Source organism: Heptranchias perlo, chromosome 10, assembly GCF_035084215.1.
Source record: "Heptranchias perlo isolate sHepPer1 chromosome 10, sHepPer1.hap1, whole genome shotgun sequence".
In the NCBI taxonomy this organism is placed as follows: Eukaryota; Metazoa; Chordata; class Chondrichthyes; order Hexanchiformes; family Hexanchidae; genus Heptranchias; species Heptranchias perlo.
In genome coordinates, this window is record NC_090334.1 from 2,113,931 (window position 1) to 2,129,782 (window position 15,852).

The 15,852-nt window shown below is 41.8% G+C and overlaps 1 protein-coding gene across 1 annotated transcript in view; it reads left to right on the forward strand.

Annotated features, from left to right (window-relative positions):
• The window catches only part of ubr1 (ubiquitin protein ligase E3 component n-recognin 1), a 189,088-nt gene extending 174,947 nt beyond the window's left edge, over positions 1 to 14,141 (forward strand). The window contains exons 42-47 of the mRNA XM_067991119.1: positions 370 to 478; positions 1,882 to 1,938; positions 5,245 to 5,322; positions 5,689 to 5,859; positions 7,036 to 7,137; positions 9,741 to 14,141. Of these exons, the coding sequence (XP_067847220.1) occupies positions 370 to 478; positions 1,882 to 1,938; positions 5,245 to 5,322; positions 5,689 to 5,859; positions 7,036 to 7,137; positions 9,741 to 9,882 (659 nt within the window). The 3' untranslated portion in view covers positions 9,883 to 14,141. The remainder of the gene's footprint in view (positions 1 to 369; positions 479 to 1,881; positions 1,939 to 5,244; positions 5,323 to 5,688; positions 5,860 to 7,035; positions 7,138 to 9,740) is intronic.
• Positions 14,142 to 15,852: the final 1,711 nt, after the last annotated feature.

A 15,852-nucleotide genomic window follows, 5' to 3' on the forward strand; every position in this document is an offset into this window, starting at 1 on the left:
ATTATTTTAGTTGCTTTTTGTATTGACACAGTTTTAATTTGGATTCCAGGACACCAGGGTCGGCAAACTAGCTCCAGACATTTATGCTGCTATATCTGGTTCTGTTATCCCACTGCCAGACTCTTAGACCCAGTATTCCTAAATCTGCTGGGGTAAGGGAGCTAAATTTAGCAGGGTAAATGCCTGGAGTCAGAATTCAAATGGTGTTAACATAAAAGTAGCTTTAGGCTTGTTTTTACAAGGCTGTGCCAAACATTTGTTAAATAAAGCTGGTTAAAATCTCTACCAAAGCTTATCCTGCACAAAGCTCTATCTTTTTTTAAAGTTCCCTTGGTTCACACCTCATTAAAAACTTTCCTTTCTTCCCAGATTCGTCAGAAGGGCAGTTTGAAGCCTTGTGTTATTACCTGGCTTTGCCTACCAACCTTTTCAAGCTTTTCCATGAACACAAGGACACAGTGTACCCTTTACTACAAAGGTATGTAATGCTTCTATGGTCAAATGCTCAATAATTATAGCATGTATTTAAAAAAAAATCCAAACAAAAGGATGGATAGCTGCATTTTTAAAAATGTTTGGATTTTTTGGGTACGTCCAGGGAACGTTCAGTTAAGGGGTTAGATAAGAATATACAGGATTAGAGCAGAATCATCTGGTCAGCCCTCATAATGATGGGAAATGCAGGCTAAAAGCTAGTTCACGAGTTTACACCAGAGCCGCATTGCCAAAAATAAACACGTCTTTTTGATGTATTTTTTTTTTAAAAGTAAGGCCAGTCTTCCTGCAGCTTCCTGCCATTATAAAAATTGTGCGGACTCGCTCATCAAAAGAATGGAGACCCCATAATCGTTCAGCCAGCTTGCCCAGGATCCCGGGACATATACCTTCTGCAGCTGAGAGGGCAAGCAACCTCCTTGTAGGTTTCTGCCAATATTGCTCTAAGTTGGCACTGTGTAGTGCCCCGGGGAGGTGCCTTGGTTTCTATTTGCTTCCCTATAGCAGCATAGCCAAGATTGGGAGCTCAGTAGCATGGGAGAAACCAGCCTCCTGTCCCAGCACTGATGTGGCAGGTAATGGTAGACAGCTCCAACATGCCACTTCAGTTTATGTCGTGTGTAAATTTATATTGATGGGGGAAGCAACGGAGCAGGTAAGTGCTGAGAAAACAACTTATGGGGCCAGGAAGGATTATTGAGTAGTCAGGAGCTTGGGTGAGGAGGGATCGAAGGAGCAAGCAGTTGATCACGTGTAAGAGATGAACTTGAAGAGGGAGGTGGGAGAGAAATTACAGAGTGACACTGAGGGATGAGCTTGGGGTGGGCACTTGGAGCAGAAGGAGCGGAGAGCAAGTGGTGGCTGGCAGCTGCAGGGATGGTCGCAGTCTTGAAGATGAATGTAGTTTTAAACTTGCACTTCGTAGTTGAACCTTTATGGGGGCTTTTATGATCTGCAAAGCTGGGGGTGGTGGGACTTTCATGTAAGGTGGCACTTGTACCTGTGCACCAGAAAATTTGTTTAATTCTATATCAAAATTACATTAAATCTTTAGTGCTGATTATTATACAGTAAATTCAGTATGGACCTATGATTAATTTACAGTATTCTGTGAATAAACCTAAATATTGTGGTCTGGTTCATGCAGGCATGCTATCCTGGATCTTCAGAGCTAAAATTAATTGACCTATTTGTTACAAGTACCAGAGACTTCACATTTCACTGATCACATACATAAGCACCTGCCGGTACTTATTATAGCTTTATTACAGCTTTATCACTAAAGAAACAATTTTTCATGACAGCTTGCATCTGTCAAAAGGTTTTAAAAGTGAAAACTGCCTCCCTGAAGGTTCTCTTGTTTAAAGTTCTTGTGTTTTATTGCAGGTGGTGCTCTGATCCTTCAGTGCAAAACTTTCTCAAGGGAGAGAGAATGGCAGTCCGGTTAGTGAGCCTTACACCTGAGTTCTTTATGCTTCCCCTCTGATCAGGCCACATTCATCTTCCTCTTTTCTAACTTCTCTCAAGCTTTTTCTTTACTGACTGCTCACTGAATCAGAGTCATTGCCTAAAACAAGAGCAGAAAATGCTGTAAATGTGCAGCACTGATAAAGGGTCACTCACAAAACCCTTGACCCGCCTTATTCAGATGTCAATCGACTTGCAGTACATTGCCAGAATTTGGAAAATTCCAGCTCTTCTGCTTTTTTCTTATATCTCTACTCATTGTTGACAAAGAAATTCAGGCAGTTTAGAAGACAACAACAAAAACTTGCATTTACATAGCACCTTTACGTCCCAAGGCTTCACAGGAGTGTTACCAGACAAAAATTGACACCAAGCCACATAGAGATATTAGGACAAGTGACCAAAAGCTTGGTTAAAGAGGTAGGTTTTTAGGAGGGTGGAGAGTTTAGGGAGGGAATTTCAGAGCTTATGGCCGAGGCAGCTGAAGGCACGGCTGCCAGTGGTGGAGCGAAGGAAATCGGGGATGCACAAGAGGCCAGAATTGAAGGAGCGCAGAGATGTTGGAGGGTTGGAGGAGGTTACAAAGATAGGGAGAAGCGAGGCCATGGAGGGATTTGAACACTAGGATGAGAATTTTAAAGACCAGCAGGATATATCGCTCCTCACCCAGTTTACAGTTTCACCTTTGTTTCTTTGGTGATCATAGAATCATAGAATGGTTACAGCAAGGAAGGAGGCCATTTGGCCCGTTGAGTCTGTGCCATGAAAGGTTAGATCTTTGTAAAACTTAGCAACACACTTCTTTTCAAACTGATATCAAGGACACCAAGCCAAAGTGGTTCTTGCACAAACTAATGAGACACTGAGCCTGCTTGTTTTAAGACGAGCAGTTTTTCCTCTTGGGAGATTTTGTGCAAGCACAGTAATGGCTAGGTCACTGGGGAGCAGTCTTATACTTAGAATCATAGAAAATTTACGGCACAGAAGGAGGCTATTCGGCCCATCGTGTCCACGCTGGCCGAAAATGAGCCACCCAGCCTAATCCCACTTTCAAGCACTTAGTCCGGAGCCTTGTAGGTTACAGCACTTCAACACTTGTATGTCCAAGTACTTTTTAAATGAGTTGAGGGTTTCTGCCTCTACCACCCTTTCAGGCAGTGAGTTCCAGACCCCCACCACCCTCTGGGTGAGAAAATTTTTCCTCAGCTCCTCTCTAATCCTCCTACCAGTTACTTTAAATCAATGCCCCCTGGTTACTGATCCCTCTGCTAAGGGAAATAGATCCTTCCTGTCCACTCCATCTCGGCCCCTCATAATTCTTACGCGTCAATTAAATCACCCCTCAGCCTCCTCTGTTCCAAAGAAAACAACCCCAGCCTATCCAATCTTTCCTTATAGCTAAAATTCTCCAGTCCTGGCAACATTCTCGTAAATCTCCTCTGTACCCTCTCTAGTTTAATTACATCTTTCCTGTAATGTGGTGACCAGAACTGTACGCAGTACTCAAGTTGTGGCTTAACCGGTGTTTTATACAGTTCCAGCATAACCTCCCTGCTCTTATATTCTGTGCCTCGGCTAATAAAGGAAAGTATCCCGTATGCCTTCTTAACCACCTTATCTACCTGTCCTGCTACCTTCAGGGATCTGTGGACATGCACTCCAAGGTCCCTCACTTCCTCTACACCTCTCAATATCCTCCCATTTATTGTGTATTCCCTTGCCTTGTTTGCCCTCCCCAAATACATTACCTCACACTTCTCTGGATTGAACTCCATTTGCCACTTTTCTGCCCACCTGATGTCCATTGATATCTTCCTGCAGTCTGCAGCTTTCCTCCTCACTATCAACCACACGCTCAACTTTTGTATTATCTGCACACTTCTTAATCATGCTCCTTACATTCAAGTCCAAATTATTAATATATACCACAAAAGGCAAGGGACCTGGTACCGAGCCCTGCGGAACCCCTCTGGAAACAGCGTTCCAGTCACAAAAACACCCGTCGACCATTACCCTTTGCTTCCTGCCAAACAGCCAATTTTGGATCCAACCTGCAACTTCACCTTGGATCCCATGGGCTTGTACTTTTTTGTCCAGTCTGTCATGTGGGACCTTGTCAAAAGCCTTGCTAAAATGCATATAGACTGCATCAAATGCACTACCCTCAACGACCCTCTTTGTTACCTCCTCAAAAAATTCAATCAAGTTAGTCAGACACGACCTTCCCTTAACAAATCCATACTGACTGTCCTTGATTAATCCTTGCCTTTCTAAGTGACAGTTTATCCTGTCCTTCAGAATTGATTCCAATAATTTGCCCACCACTGAGGTTAGACTGACTGGCCTGTAATTACTCGGTCTATCTCTTTCTCCCTTTTTGGACAGTGGTACAACGTTAGCAATCCTCCAATCCTCCGGCACCACGCTTGTATCCAGGGAGGACTTCACTCAAACAAAGGGAAGCCAATGGGAGCTAAATTAGGATGGGAGAGGGAGGAAAAGGAAAGTGAATTGCAGAGAACAGTTTTGTACTTGTGAATGCTAAAAATATATCTTAACTGGTTAAAGCATTCTTATAGATGTGTAACACATGTTTAATGTTAAGAGTGGGCAAATTATTGGAATCAATTCTGAAGGACAGGATAAACTGTCACTTAGAAAGGCAAGGATTAATCAAGGACAGTCAGTATGGATTTGTTAAGGGAAGGTCGTGTCTGACTAACTTGATTGAATTTTTTGAGGAGGTAACAAAGAGGGTCGTTGAGGGTAGTGCATTTGATGCAGTCTATATGCATTTGTTAAGAGTTGACTTGACATTATGATTTGCATGTCATTTGAGTGCATAAAAATTATTCAATTCTCATACTCTGTGGGCGCAAAGAGAACCTGTTTCTATTAGTCTCCTGAATAATATCAGATTCAATGTCTTTTAAATTATTTGAGGGGGAAATCGAGATTGTGAAGAGAGACTATGATGCTGGCAATGTGGACTCTTGGAGGGAGAGGAATTAAGCTTCTGCTGTAATTATTCAGAATCAGCTACCCTCATTATGGAAATGAAAAACTAGCAAGATTGGTGCTCCCCTTTCATCCGTTTATGTTGTGGAGTTCACAGGAGCCAGTGGAGAAAGTAGAGTGTGACCTTGTTTGGTGTCTATCCCTCTCTGAAGGATGAAAGATGGCAGCAGTGTAGGGTTCTTAATGAAGCTGTGCCAATGTGTGTTTAAAATGATATCCTCCCAGTGATGGTGATGCTGCTTGATAACAAGTTCTTTCTTAAAGGTATCCAAGGGAAAGGAACCAATTAATGGAACTTCCAGAAGACTACAGCTGTATTCTGAATCAGGGTTGTCAGTACAGGTGAGTCCATTCAACAACATTTCCTTTCAATTGCACTATTTTTGTACTTTACTTTTTGATAGTTCTGGGATTGTAAACAAAAATGCAGCAGAAATGCCCGCATCCTGAGAATGAATATATATTTAAAAATTGACATTCTGGCAGGGTGGCAAACTCTTTTGAGCTGACATTTGAACACCGTTACTTGCTTTCAAAAATCTCCTAGTCTCCCCCTGGGTCTTTTGCCAATTATCTTAAATCTGTGTCCTCTGGTTACCGACCCTCCTTTCAGTGGAAATATGATACTAAATACCAGGGGGCCTAGTGCTTGTGTGAAATTTACAGTGCCAGAACTGTTTGAGCTAATTTCTGCACTTTCTCTAACAGGTGCTCCAGATCATCTGATGATGAGACAAAGAACCTAGCCCTTTGCATGTTCTGCGGAGCCATGCTGTGTTCGCAGAGTCAGTGCTGCCGGCAAGAAGTGAATGGAGAAGAGTTTGGAGCATGTGCAGCTCATGCTGTAAACTGTGGATCTGGATTGGGGATGTTCCTCAGGTATCTCACCGTGCACTGAGTAGTTGACATTTAATGATTACTTTAACACCATAGAGATATCATAGCGCAAAGAAGATTGCCATTCGGCCCAATGTGCCTGTGCCGGCTCTTTGAAAGAGCTATCCAATTAGTCCCACTCGCCTGCTCTTTCCCCATAGCCCTGCAAATGTTTCTTTACAAGTATCCAATTCCCTTTTGAACGTTATTATTGAATCTGCTTCCATCACCCTTTCAGACAGTGCATTCCAGATTGTAACAACTCGCTGCGTAAAAGAGATTTCTCCTCATCTCCTCCCTGGCTTTTTAGTCAATTAATCTTAAATCTGTGTCCTGCTACTGGAAACAGTTACTCCCATCTACTCTATCAAAACCACTCACAATTTTGCACACCTCTATTAATATGATTAGCCTAATCTGTGTTATAAAATTCTGATAGTTAAATTCATTGTAAAATTGCAGGGTATTAATGGTGCTGCACTCCACAATGTGAGAGTTCTGGGGCACTTTTTAAAATGTTGTCAGTTCTTTGATCCATCTGGATAAAATGATAATGATTGAGCCAGACAGACCAGGAAGGCTGAAAGTTTAGTGCCTGATCAGTGAACATAAGAACATAAGAAATAGGAGCAGGAGTAGGCCAGTCGGCCCCTCGAGCCTGCTCCGCCATTCAATAAGATCATGGCTGATCTGATCCTAATCTCAAATCTAAATTCATGTCCAATTTCCTGCCCGCTCCCCATAACCCCTAATTCCCTTTACTTCTAGGAAACTGTCTATTTCTGTTTTAAATTTATGCTGAGTTAGCTGATCTCAGCTGGAGTAGTGGTAGGGGCGTTACAACTTAGCCTTACTGCTTCTGCGTTAGCGAAAAGCCAGCTAGGATTCCCACTCCTGATTGGAATCCAGTGACCCAAGCTGGGTGTGTTTGTGGATGTTAAGTGAGGACTGGGTTGAGCTTGGAAGTGATGCTCCCCAAGACTCAATAGCTGGCACACATTTGCTGTTTAGGCCCACACACGCTGACCAGCCACTGGAATGAGTTACCAGTGGTCAATCAGCACCTCTGGAAATCAGACCCCAGCAAGAACTCAATGCCTTTGAGAGAGTTGGCAAGAAAAAAGGAGAAAACAAAACAATGCTGGTCATTTGAATATTTCTTATCATTTCTTCCATCAGGATCCGGGAGTGTCAGGTGCTGCTGCTAGCGGGAAAGAACAGAGGATGTTTCATACCAGCTCCATATCTGGATGATTACGGAGAGACAGATCAGTTGCTCAAGTACGATTATTCCAAGGGAATTTATTCCTATTTGCTAACATTGAATAACTTGTACAGCTATGTAATATCTTTTCTGGCAGTCCTGAACTGCATCTTATTAGGACTGTATGTTTTACAGAGGCTGTATGGATCTTGCAAAATCTGTATAGTCAGACTCTGTAAAATTCATCAATGAATGTTATAGTGTATTGAAAAATAAAGAAAGGACTTTAATTTATACAGCGCCTTTCACGACCTCAGGGCATCCCAAAGCACTTTACAGCTAATGAAGTACTTTTCATCATTATGTTACAGCACAGAAGGAGGCCATTTGGCCCATTGTGCCTGTGCCAGCTCTTTGAAAGGGCTATCCAATTAGTCCCACTCCCCTGCTCTTTCCCCATAGCCCTGCAAATTTTTTCCCTTCCAGTATTTATCCAATTTCCTCTTGAAAGTTATTATTGAATCTGCTTCCTGCTCCCTTTCTGGCAGTGCGTTCCAGGTCATTACAATTCTCTGCGGCTAAAAATTTCTTCCTGATGTCGGTTCTTGTTCTTTTGCCAATCACCTTAAATCTGTGTCCTCTGGTTACCGACCCTTCTGCCATTGGAAACAGTTTCTCCTTATTTACTCTATCAAAACCGTCCGTGATTTTGAACATCTCTATCAAATCTCCTCTTTACCTTCTCTGCTCCAAGGAGAACAACCCCAGCTTCTCCAGTCTCTGCACATAACTGAAGCCCCTCATCCCTGGTACCATTCTAGTAAATCTCTTCTGCACCCTCTCTAAGGCACTTTGAAATGTAGTCACTTCACTGTTGTAGGAAACACAGCAGCCAATTTGCACACAGTAACCTCTCTCAAACAGCAATGAGATAATGACCAGATAATCTGTTTTTAATTATGTTGTTTGAGGGATAAATATTTGCCAGGACACCAGGGAGAACTCCCCTGCTGTTCTTTGAAATAGTGCCGTGGGTTTTGTTACATCCACCTGAGAGGGCAGACTTGGTTTAACATCTCATCTGAAAGATGGCATCTCTGACAGTGCAGCACTCCCTCAATACTTTACTGAAGAGTCAGCCTAGATTATGTGCTCAAGCCTCTGGAGCGGGACTTGAACCCTGACCATCTGATTCAACAGCAAGAGTGTTACCACTGAGGTACGGCCCCTCTAAGTGGTGGCGAGACAAATGCTGATGAAATTGTAGCAGAACTGGAAACTTACAGCACCAGACGGGATGTCAGAGGAAGAATTCTTTCAGCTAGTTACACTTGTTTAGCTTATTCAATAGTGGTTTGCTACAGTATTGTTCAGTAGTAGTAGTAGTGCTACCCCTTTAAACTGTCCCAACTGTTATATATTGGATAGCCACATGGTGAAGGATATAATACTAGAGCCGAGCCTTCAGTTGCTTCCAAGCCTTATTCACAGAGCTCCACATTACACCCACCCCCACCCTAGATCAGCTCTCTTATAAATGGATACGAGAGATCTGAATTGATACGCATTACCTGAATACAATTAACACTAATTGATATAAATCACATGGATGCAATTAACACCAACGCGTATAGCAGGTAAATCACGTTAGCGCCAATGAGCCCGCCATAAGCGGTGAGGATTGTATTTGCAGACTCAAATCCTGGAGCTGCCTGTCAAGTGGGTTTCGTTAGTTCTGAGTGTCAAGGAAAAGCAGGAGCAATTCATTGACCTTGGCACTTGAGAAGTCTATCTCTGACCAGGTTGAGAAGGGGGAAGAGCACCCTACCAGAAAAGGCAAGGCTCGATTGTCATTTGAGTTGTTTTTGCTGACAGCGTGCCATGACCCCTTGTTTTTCAGAGTGATCATCTAACATTTGGAGTGGATAAATATTGTCCATTCATGGTATATCAAATCCTTATCTGCATTGACAAATCTCTCCAGTCACAGCCCTCCCTTCTTCAGGCCTATGTGCCAACCTATATCCTCCACTGTTCCAACTCTGGCCTCCTTTACATCCTCCCAATCCCTCTGCTCCACTTTCAAAGGCAAAACTTTCAGCTGTGTTAGTCCAAAATTCTGGAATTCTTTCCCTAAATCGCTCCACCTGGCTTACTCTTTCCCCACCTTCAAAAGCCTCTTGAAAACCTACCTCTTTGGGCTACTGCTTACCTCTGAGAAGCGCTACAGGACGTTTTACTGCATTAAAGGTACTATAGAGTTGACCAGGAGAAGGTGTGATTTCCATGGAATATAATGCTCAAAATGATCTACAAAATGCACAATTGTATACTCTGTGGCAGATTGGGTGTAAGGTAAGCGCCCAACATAAATAAACAATATGTGGTAGAGTAGGGGAAAGGAAAGACTATAGTTTTGAATTAATTTATGAACCTATTAGATTACTACACTTTTGTCATTTGTATTTCTTTCAGTCCTTTTTCTTTCTGTCTCCATAATCACTTATCTTTGGGTCTCTCCCAAGACCTTTGCATTCACTCACACTATCTCCATCAGCTAAGCATCGATTGCAGCATTCACCTTGAAACATTTTGAGCGAGTTGAGAAATTGAAACCGTGTGCATTTTGAATGGTCAACATTTTCAATTGCATTTGGAATTGATATTTTTTTTCTTAAAGGAGAGGTAACCCATTGCAGCTGTGCGCTGAGCGATACAAGAAACTCCAGCAACTGTGGCAGCAGCACCGTATCCTAGAGGAGATCACGAGAAACCAGGATGCGAATCAAATCGTCTTTGGCTTTGAGTGGCAGCAATTCTGAATCCCTGACCCACACTGCGTTTGAGAGCAGCTGTTAGAATCACGTCAAGGGCTCATCTCTCAGAGCTGATTAAGTTGACGTGAACTGTTTTTAATCTGCTGTGACTATAATCTAGTTACAGTGTGCCCAGTGCATACCCGCAACATCTGTTGTAGTTTCTGGCCTTTTGTACGCCCCATTTGAAAATTGAAAAAACTACTACCCTATTGCGGTCTTATGTGAAGACCTGGAGGGGGGGGAAGGGAGAGCTAACTTGAGGGAGAAAGTTAGAATTTTAAAATGTTAACTTAATTCATGGATGTGTTTCTTTCCTTCCACCCCCCCCCCCACCACTTTGTGCAAGACATTTTCTGCCTTGCATAAACCACCACTGGGGAAGGCAAATCAGTCCAGGCCACTGATTTTTTTTTTAAACAGTCGTGGTTGTGCCAGTGTGAGGCACGGTTGAAGTAGTGAGAGGCAGGAAGCTCCAGTTTTCAGTGCAGCTGGGAGTACCTTTCTTCTGTATAACGCTCCATCTTGTCTAAATTTAAAAAGAGTAAAAAAATTACAATGCACAGCTGTGTTTAGGATGTACCTGGGACCTGGGTAAAGTGTTTTGGATCAGGCAGGGAATTGACATTCAAATTTATATTCTATAAAATTCTGCTCCAATTGTACCACTTTAGTCAATTTAATTGATGTCAGTCAGGCATCAACTGCACTGAGCAGTTACTACTACATTTGGTTTTGTTGAAATTCTTTCTGCAAATTGGAATTTTTTTTATAATGCAGAAGAAATTATTTTCCTCTCTCTGTCTTGCTGCAGAATGTTGTGCAAGTTCTATCTATGCGACCTTGTTTTAGTCATTTAAATGTTAAAATTGGTGCTGACAATGATGGAACAATTGAGGGGAGGGCTGATGAAACACACGGAACTTATTATCCAGTGTTAAATGCAGCAAAACCAAAACACTTCCGAGAAGACGCTGGCATATTGATTTGGCAACTGGGCAGAATTTTAAGCACTTGCCAAAAGTTTTGTAGTGTAAAAATGTATTTGGTGACCCGTTACAACAGAAATTGTATTATAACGTACATGCCTGCCCTGTTTCATATAATGCTGTACTGTGAATTGCATTTGATTGTGATGGTGCCCATTCGCATAGTGAAAGCAGCATTGTTGGATCAACGGGAACACTTATCCACTCCGTCATATTTCGAGAGGTTTAGTCAACTGATTCTGCATTTATTTCGTTACTGTCTTGAGGGAGCTGCGTGATACCACTTCTGGTGATAGTTCTATCAAGTTTCAACAGATATTTTATAAAGTTAAATATAAATGAGGAATATACCAAATGCTGTGTGTTTTCTGTTTTTTTGGGGGTGGGACTGTATATTAAATAACATCATTACTAGATAGTAGCTCTACGCTTGCTCTTTTGTGTATGCATTTGTTTTTAAATTATGTGCGTCATTGCTGATCATTCATCACTGACGCTAACATTCGATGTTTTCCAGCTGTTCTAATGCTGCCCTGAGTTAGACTGACCTGTTGCACTTAAAATTTACGGTGCTGCGGAATACCATAAACAAGTTAATGAACAATAGACTGACTCAATAAGAGCATGTTAACTTCTAGCAAAAATGTTTCATCTTTTATTCAGCGTCGATGTTTTCTTCTGTTTCTACTGTCCTGCAGTTCCCCTAAGCACTATGCTACAGTCGCAAGGTCAGTCAGTCAGATGGTCTATTCCCAGGCGTCTGCTTAATAAATGGACGCGTGGAGTTGCACAGGAGACACCCAGGTCAAATCCTCTTCAAGGGATGAGTATTCCTCTCCCCTTCCTGCTTGCCTGTCCATCGCAACCCTGGCAAAAATTGGGAAATATCTGAGGACATTGTTTTCGGTGGTAAGAGTATATAGCAAGCTGTAGTTTGCAAGTGTTCAGGTTTTCAGTCGCTGATCGTTGCCCACTGGTAGGAAATTTAAATCTTGTTCTCAATTTGATTGTTTCACGAGGCTTGGGAACAAAGAAATATCCTGCAGCGAAACACTGTTTAAGGAACTGTTTAAAACAAAAGAAAGATGTGCAAATGCAGAAGAGTTGAGAAGGGATATGTTGATGCCCAATCTGATTCCACTTGCTAACAGCTCGGGCTGGGGCCACAGTGATGCTGTGTTCGATAAAGTAATCTCTTCACCCACAGTGAAAATAGAATAAACATTGTGTTTGCAGTTAGGAAATATCAATGAATACAGCCAATGCACTTCACAAAAACCACCATATCAATGCAAGACAGAAATTCCTCTCCTACATTAATGCTGATCGTTAATGAAGACTATCTTTGGTCCGATGTCAAATAGGTCCCTTTTCCCATGTTTTATTTTTAGAATTTCTCCCAAAAGCCATACTAAGTAAATCTGTCTATATATGTGTGTTTTGTAATAAGTGCTTAAACCACAGAGCTCACTTATCCTTCAGGTGTTGAGTTCAGTGATATTCTTGAAATTTGTCTTGTCAACACCAAAGGAATAAGTAGTCCAACCTGAATTTTGAATATGAATTCCCCTCTCCTCCCTCTCAGGTTCTGGCTTCCGTTAACTCTACTGTGTCAAGTTAGGTGCAGAATCATCTGCCATACTACAGATTAGAAATTCAAGATGTATCTGCTCTCTTGGTTGACTCCATTGCTTCAATCAACTGAGAGCTGAGCAGTGAAAACCAGGAAAGCCCCAGTTTCAATTCCCAGTCTGTGTTGAGTTGGCAGGTCTCAGCTGGGGCTAGGGAGGGGAAGATGGGCTGAGGTTCCCATCCTGATTGCTAGTCCAGGAACCCCTGCTGCAAGTGGGTGTCAAGTGAAGATGAGATCGGCCTTGGCTATGATGCCCTGTGCAGTTAAATAGCCTGCACCCACTCATTTAGGCTCATGTATGAATATGACGAGGTGTCAGAGGACATCTGTGGAACTGTATTCTGGTAAAGAGTCAATGCCTTCAGAAAAAGAGAGAAGAAAAATGCACCTCTGGTGCCTTAGATTTCAGAATTTTTGGGCTATTTTTCAATTTATTCACAGTCATTGCCCATTTCCTAGGTAGCTTATCAAAATGAACAACAATTGCAAAAAAAAAAATGAAATGGATGACGTTCAAGCCAGTCCACCCATTAAAAGTCTAGGTCAAGACAGTCCACCCATTAAAAGTCTAGATCAAGCCAGTCCACCCATTAAAAGTCCAGGTCAAGACAGTCCACCCATTAAAAGTCCAGGTCAAGACAGTCCACCCATTAAAAGTCTAGATCAAGACAGTCCACCCATTAAAAGTCCAGGTCAAGACAATCCACCCATTAAAAGTCTAGATCAAGACAGTCCACCCATTAAAAGTCTAGATCAAGACAATCCACCCATTAAAAGTCTAGGTCAAGACAGTCCACCCATTAAAACTGTAGGTCATTACTGATGCTAACGAATTTAGCCTACAGTGTTTTGCGCAAAAAGCTCTTTTACCTGCACTTGCAGGTGCTTGTGCAGGAACAATGTATTATTTTGTGTGTTATTTGAGCGCTGTTGGGTCACCAAACACAGAGCATTTCAGAAGAGTCCCTGCAAATGGATGTTTTATAATGGGAAGTGTAGACTTGAATGATACGTTTTGAAACCCTGGCATGATTTAAATTTGTCCTCTGTGTGTACATGTTAATGAGCATTCAATTACTTTTTCTATCCGTTAAGAGTAATCCTCAGGACAATGTGAACAGTAGGTAAAATATTTTGCTTGTGTTTGTCCATGCTAATTCAAGAAAATCAAGTTGCTTCTACTGCTGTTTTCATTTGAGGAAAAGCAAGAGGATTCCTGGCAGTGTAGAAAATCAATATTGTGATATGACCACAAGTTTGTATTGTGTGTTCATGGGGAGGGCTTCACATAGGCACAAGTGCAAAAAATATTATTTATTTGCATCCTATTAAATGGCCGTTTACGGCCAATATAGTTTCTGTTCATTTAATAGAAAGGCTTTAAGATTTGAAGGAGGTATCTTCAGAAAAGGAGGGAATGTGTGCAAGGCTTTTGTTCTGATGTCACATGCAAATAGCACGGCATTTTTGTGACCTGATTCAGTGTGGTTTATATTATTAAGTCACTTATTGACCACTTCTCCATGTATACAATACCACTTTAGTTGATAATGGGAATGTATTATTGCAATAATTTAAGCACTGTGCTGGTGAGATTAATAGCAGCAATATCTGTTCTGTGGATTAAAAAGAAATGTAGTTTACCTGTTGTGTCTTATTTTTGTCTTCAGTTTTTCATGTAATGATGTGGTTATTCTAGTTGCTCAAGGAAAAAGATGTGATTTGCATCTTAATGAAGTATTTATACTTTTTTAGGTACATTTTTGTTAGGCAAGGGTATCTAAGGGTAACGGAACCAAGGCGAGTAGATGGCGTTAAGATACAGTTCAGCCACAATCTAATTGAATGGCGGAACAGGCTCGAGGGGCTGAATGGCCTCCTCCTGTTCCTATGTTGATAAACTACCCTCCAGTGAAGGGTATATATCCACTTCTTTACCTACCCTCCCCCGGTACTCCTAACACAGATTCTCCTCTGGCCCATACATTTTTTTAATTCATTCTTGGGATGTGGACGTCACTAACAAGGCCAGCATGTATTGCCCATCCCTGTTTGCACGGAGAAGGTGGTGGGTCTTTTTCTTGAATTGCAGGTTTGATACAACTGAGAGGCTTACTTGGACACAGTTCAGAGGGCAGTTAAGAGTCAAGCACATTGCTGTGGGACTGGAGTCACATATAGGCCAGACTGGGTAAAGACGGTAGGTTTCCTTCCCTCAAGGACATTAGTGCACCAGTTGGGTTTTTACAACAATCCGACACTTAGTATTGATCATTTTTATTGATGCCAGCTTCTTATTTCCAGATTTTCTAAACTGATTTCCAATTCTCAAACTGCCACAGTGAGATTTGAACTTGTGTTTTCTGGATTATTCGTCCAAGCCTCTGGATTACTAATGCAGTAACATAAGCACTCCACTGCTGTACCCACTGTTACTCTTGGATTGCTGTTGTATACACACAATGGTCTGGTAATCCACTCCTGTTTTTATGTAGTGTAGTTCAACTCAGGAACACTGCCCCTCTGCTTCCTGGCATTGCCTGGTGGTCCATTATACAATCACAACACCATGTTGAACATGTTGGTGGTTTTGTTGAATTTGAGGAAATGGGGACCATGAGCTGGAACTCGCTCAGAGCGGCATGGCAATGTTCACCGCAGCTCATGCGAACTAAATGTATGAATTTACTCACTGCGGATCCGTGGTGTAGACTTGCGTGATTTAGAAGTTTTCAAAAAATGCGTGACATCAACCCGGCCTCTGAAACAGCGTGAGTTGATTCGCATGGGAAACGTCTATGGGAATGGAAGAGACGCCCACAGAATCTGTCAGGAAGAGAAGTCACGCCCACAAGCAGACAAGCAAAGTTCAGTCATTTAAAGTACTGCAAGTCAGTGTAAAGAAAATATTTCAATTTTTTTATATATAAAAAGCCAAAGAAGTAGTTTAATTAAATTAGAGACACAAGTGAAAAGAAAAAAATGTTTTTAACTTTTTAATTTTTTTAATGACCGAAAAATATTACAATAAAGAGTAATATGAGTCCACGTTTTTAAAATTTAAATTTTAGTTGTTTGTCAGTCGTTAAGAGTCATCACACTTTTAAAAAGTAGTGTAGACCTGATATTTTTCAGCGTACTTTTTGGTGGTGTAAGTAGTTACTTTCCACCTGGACAGATGGGCAAGTTTGCATTTTTTCTGTGATTTCAATGATTGCAGCGAGCGATGCCCCTTTAATTCGCAGCTGTTAAATCACCGGCGAACCAATAGGAGCAAGTTCATGACTTCCGGGTTTTAGTGCGCATGTGCAAATGTGTGAACTTGCTCCTTTGATTCGCCGGAGGAGACAGAGG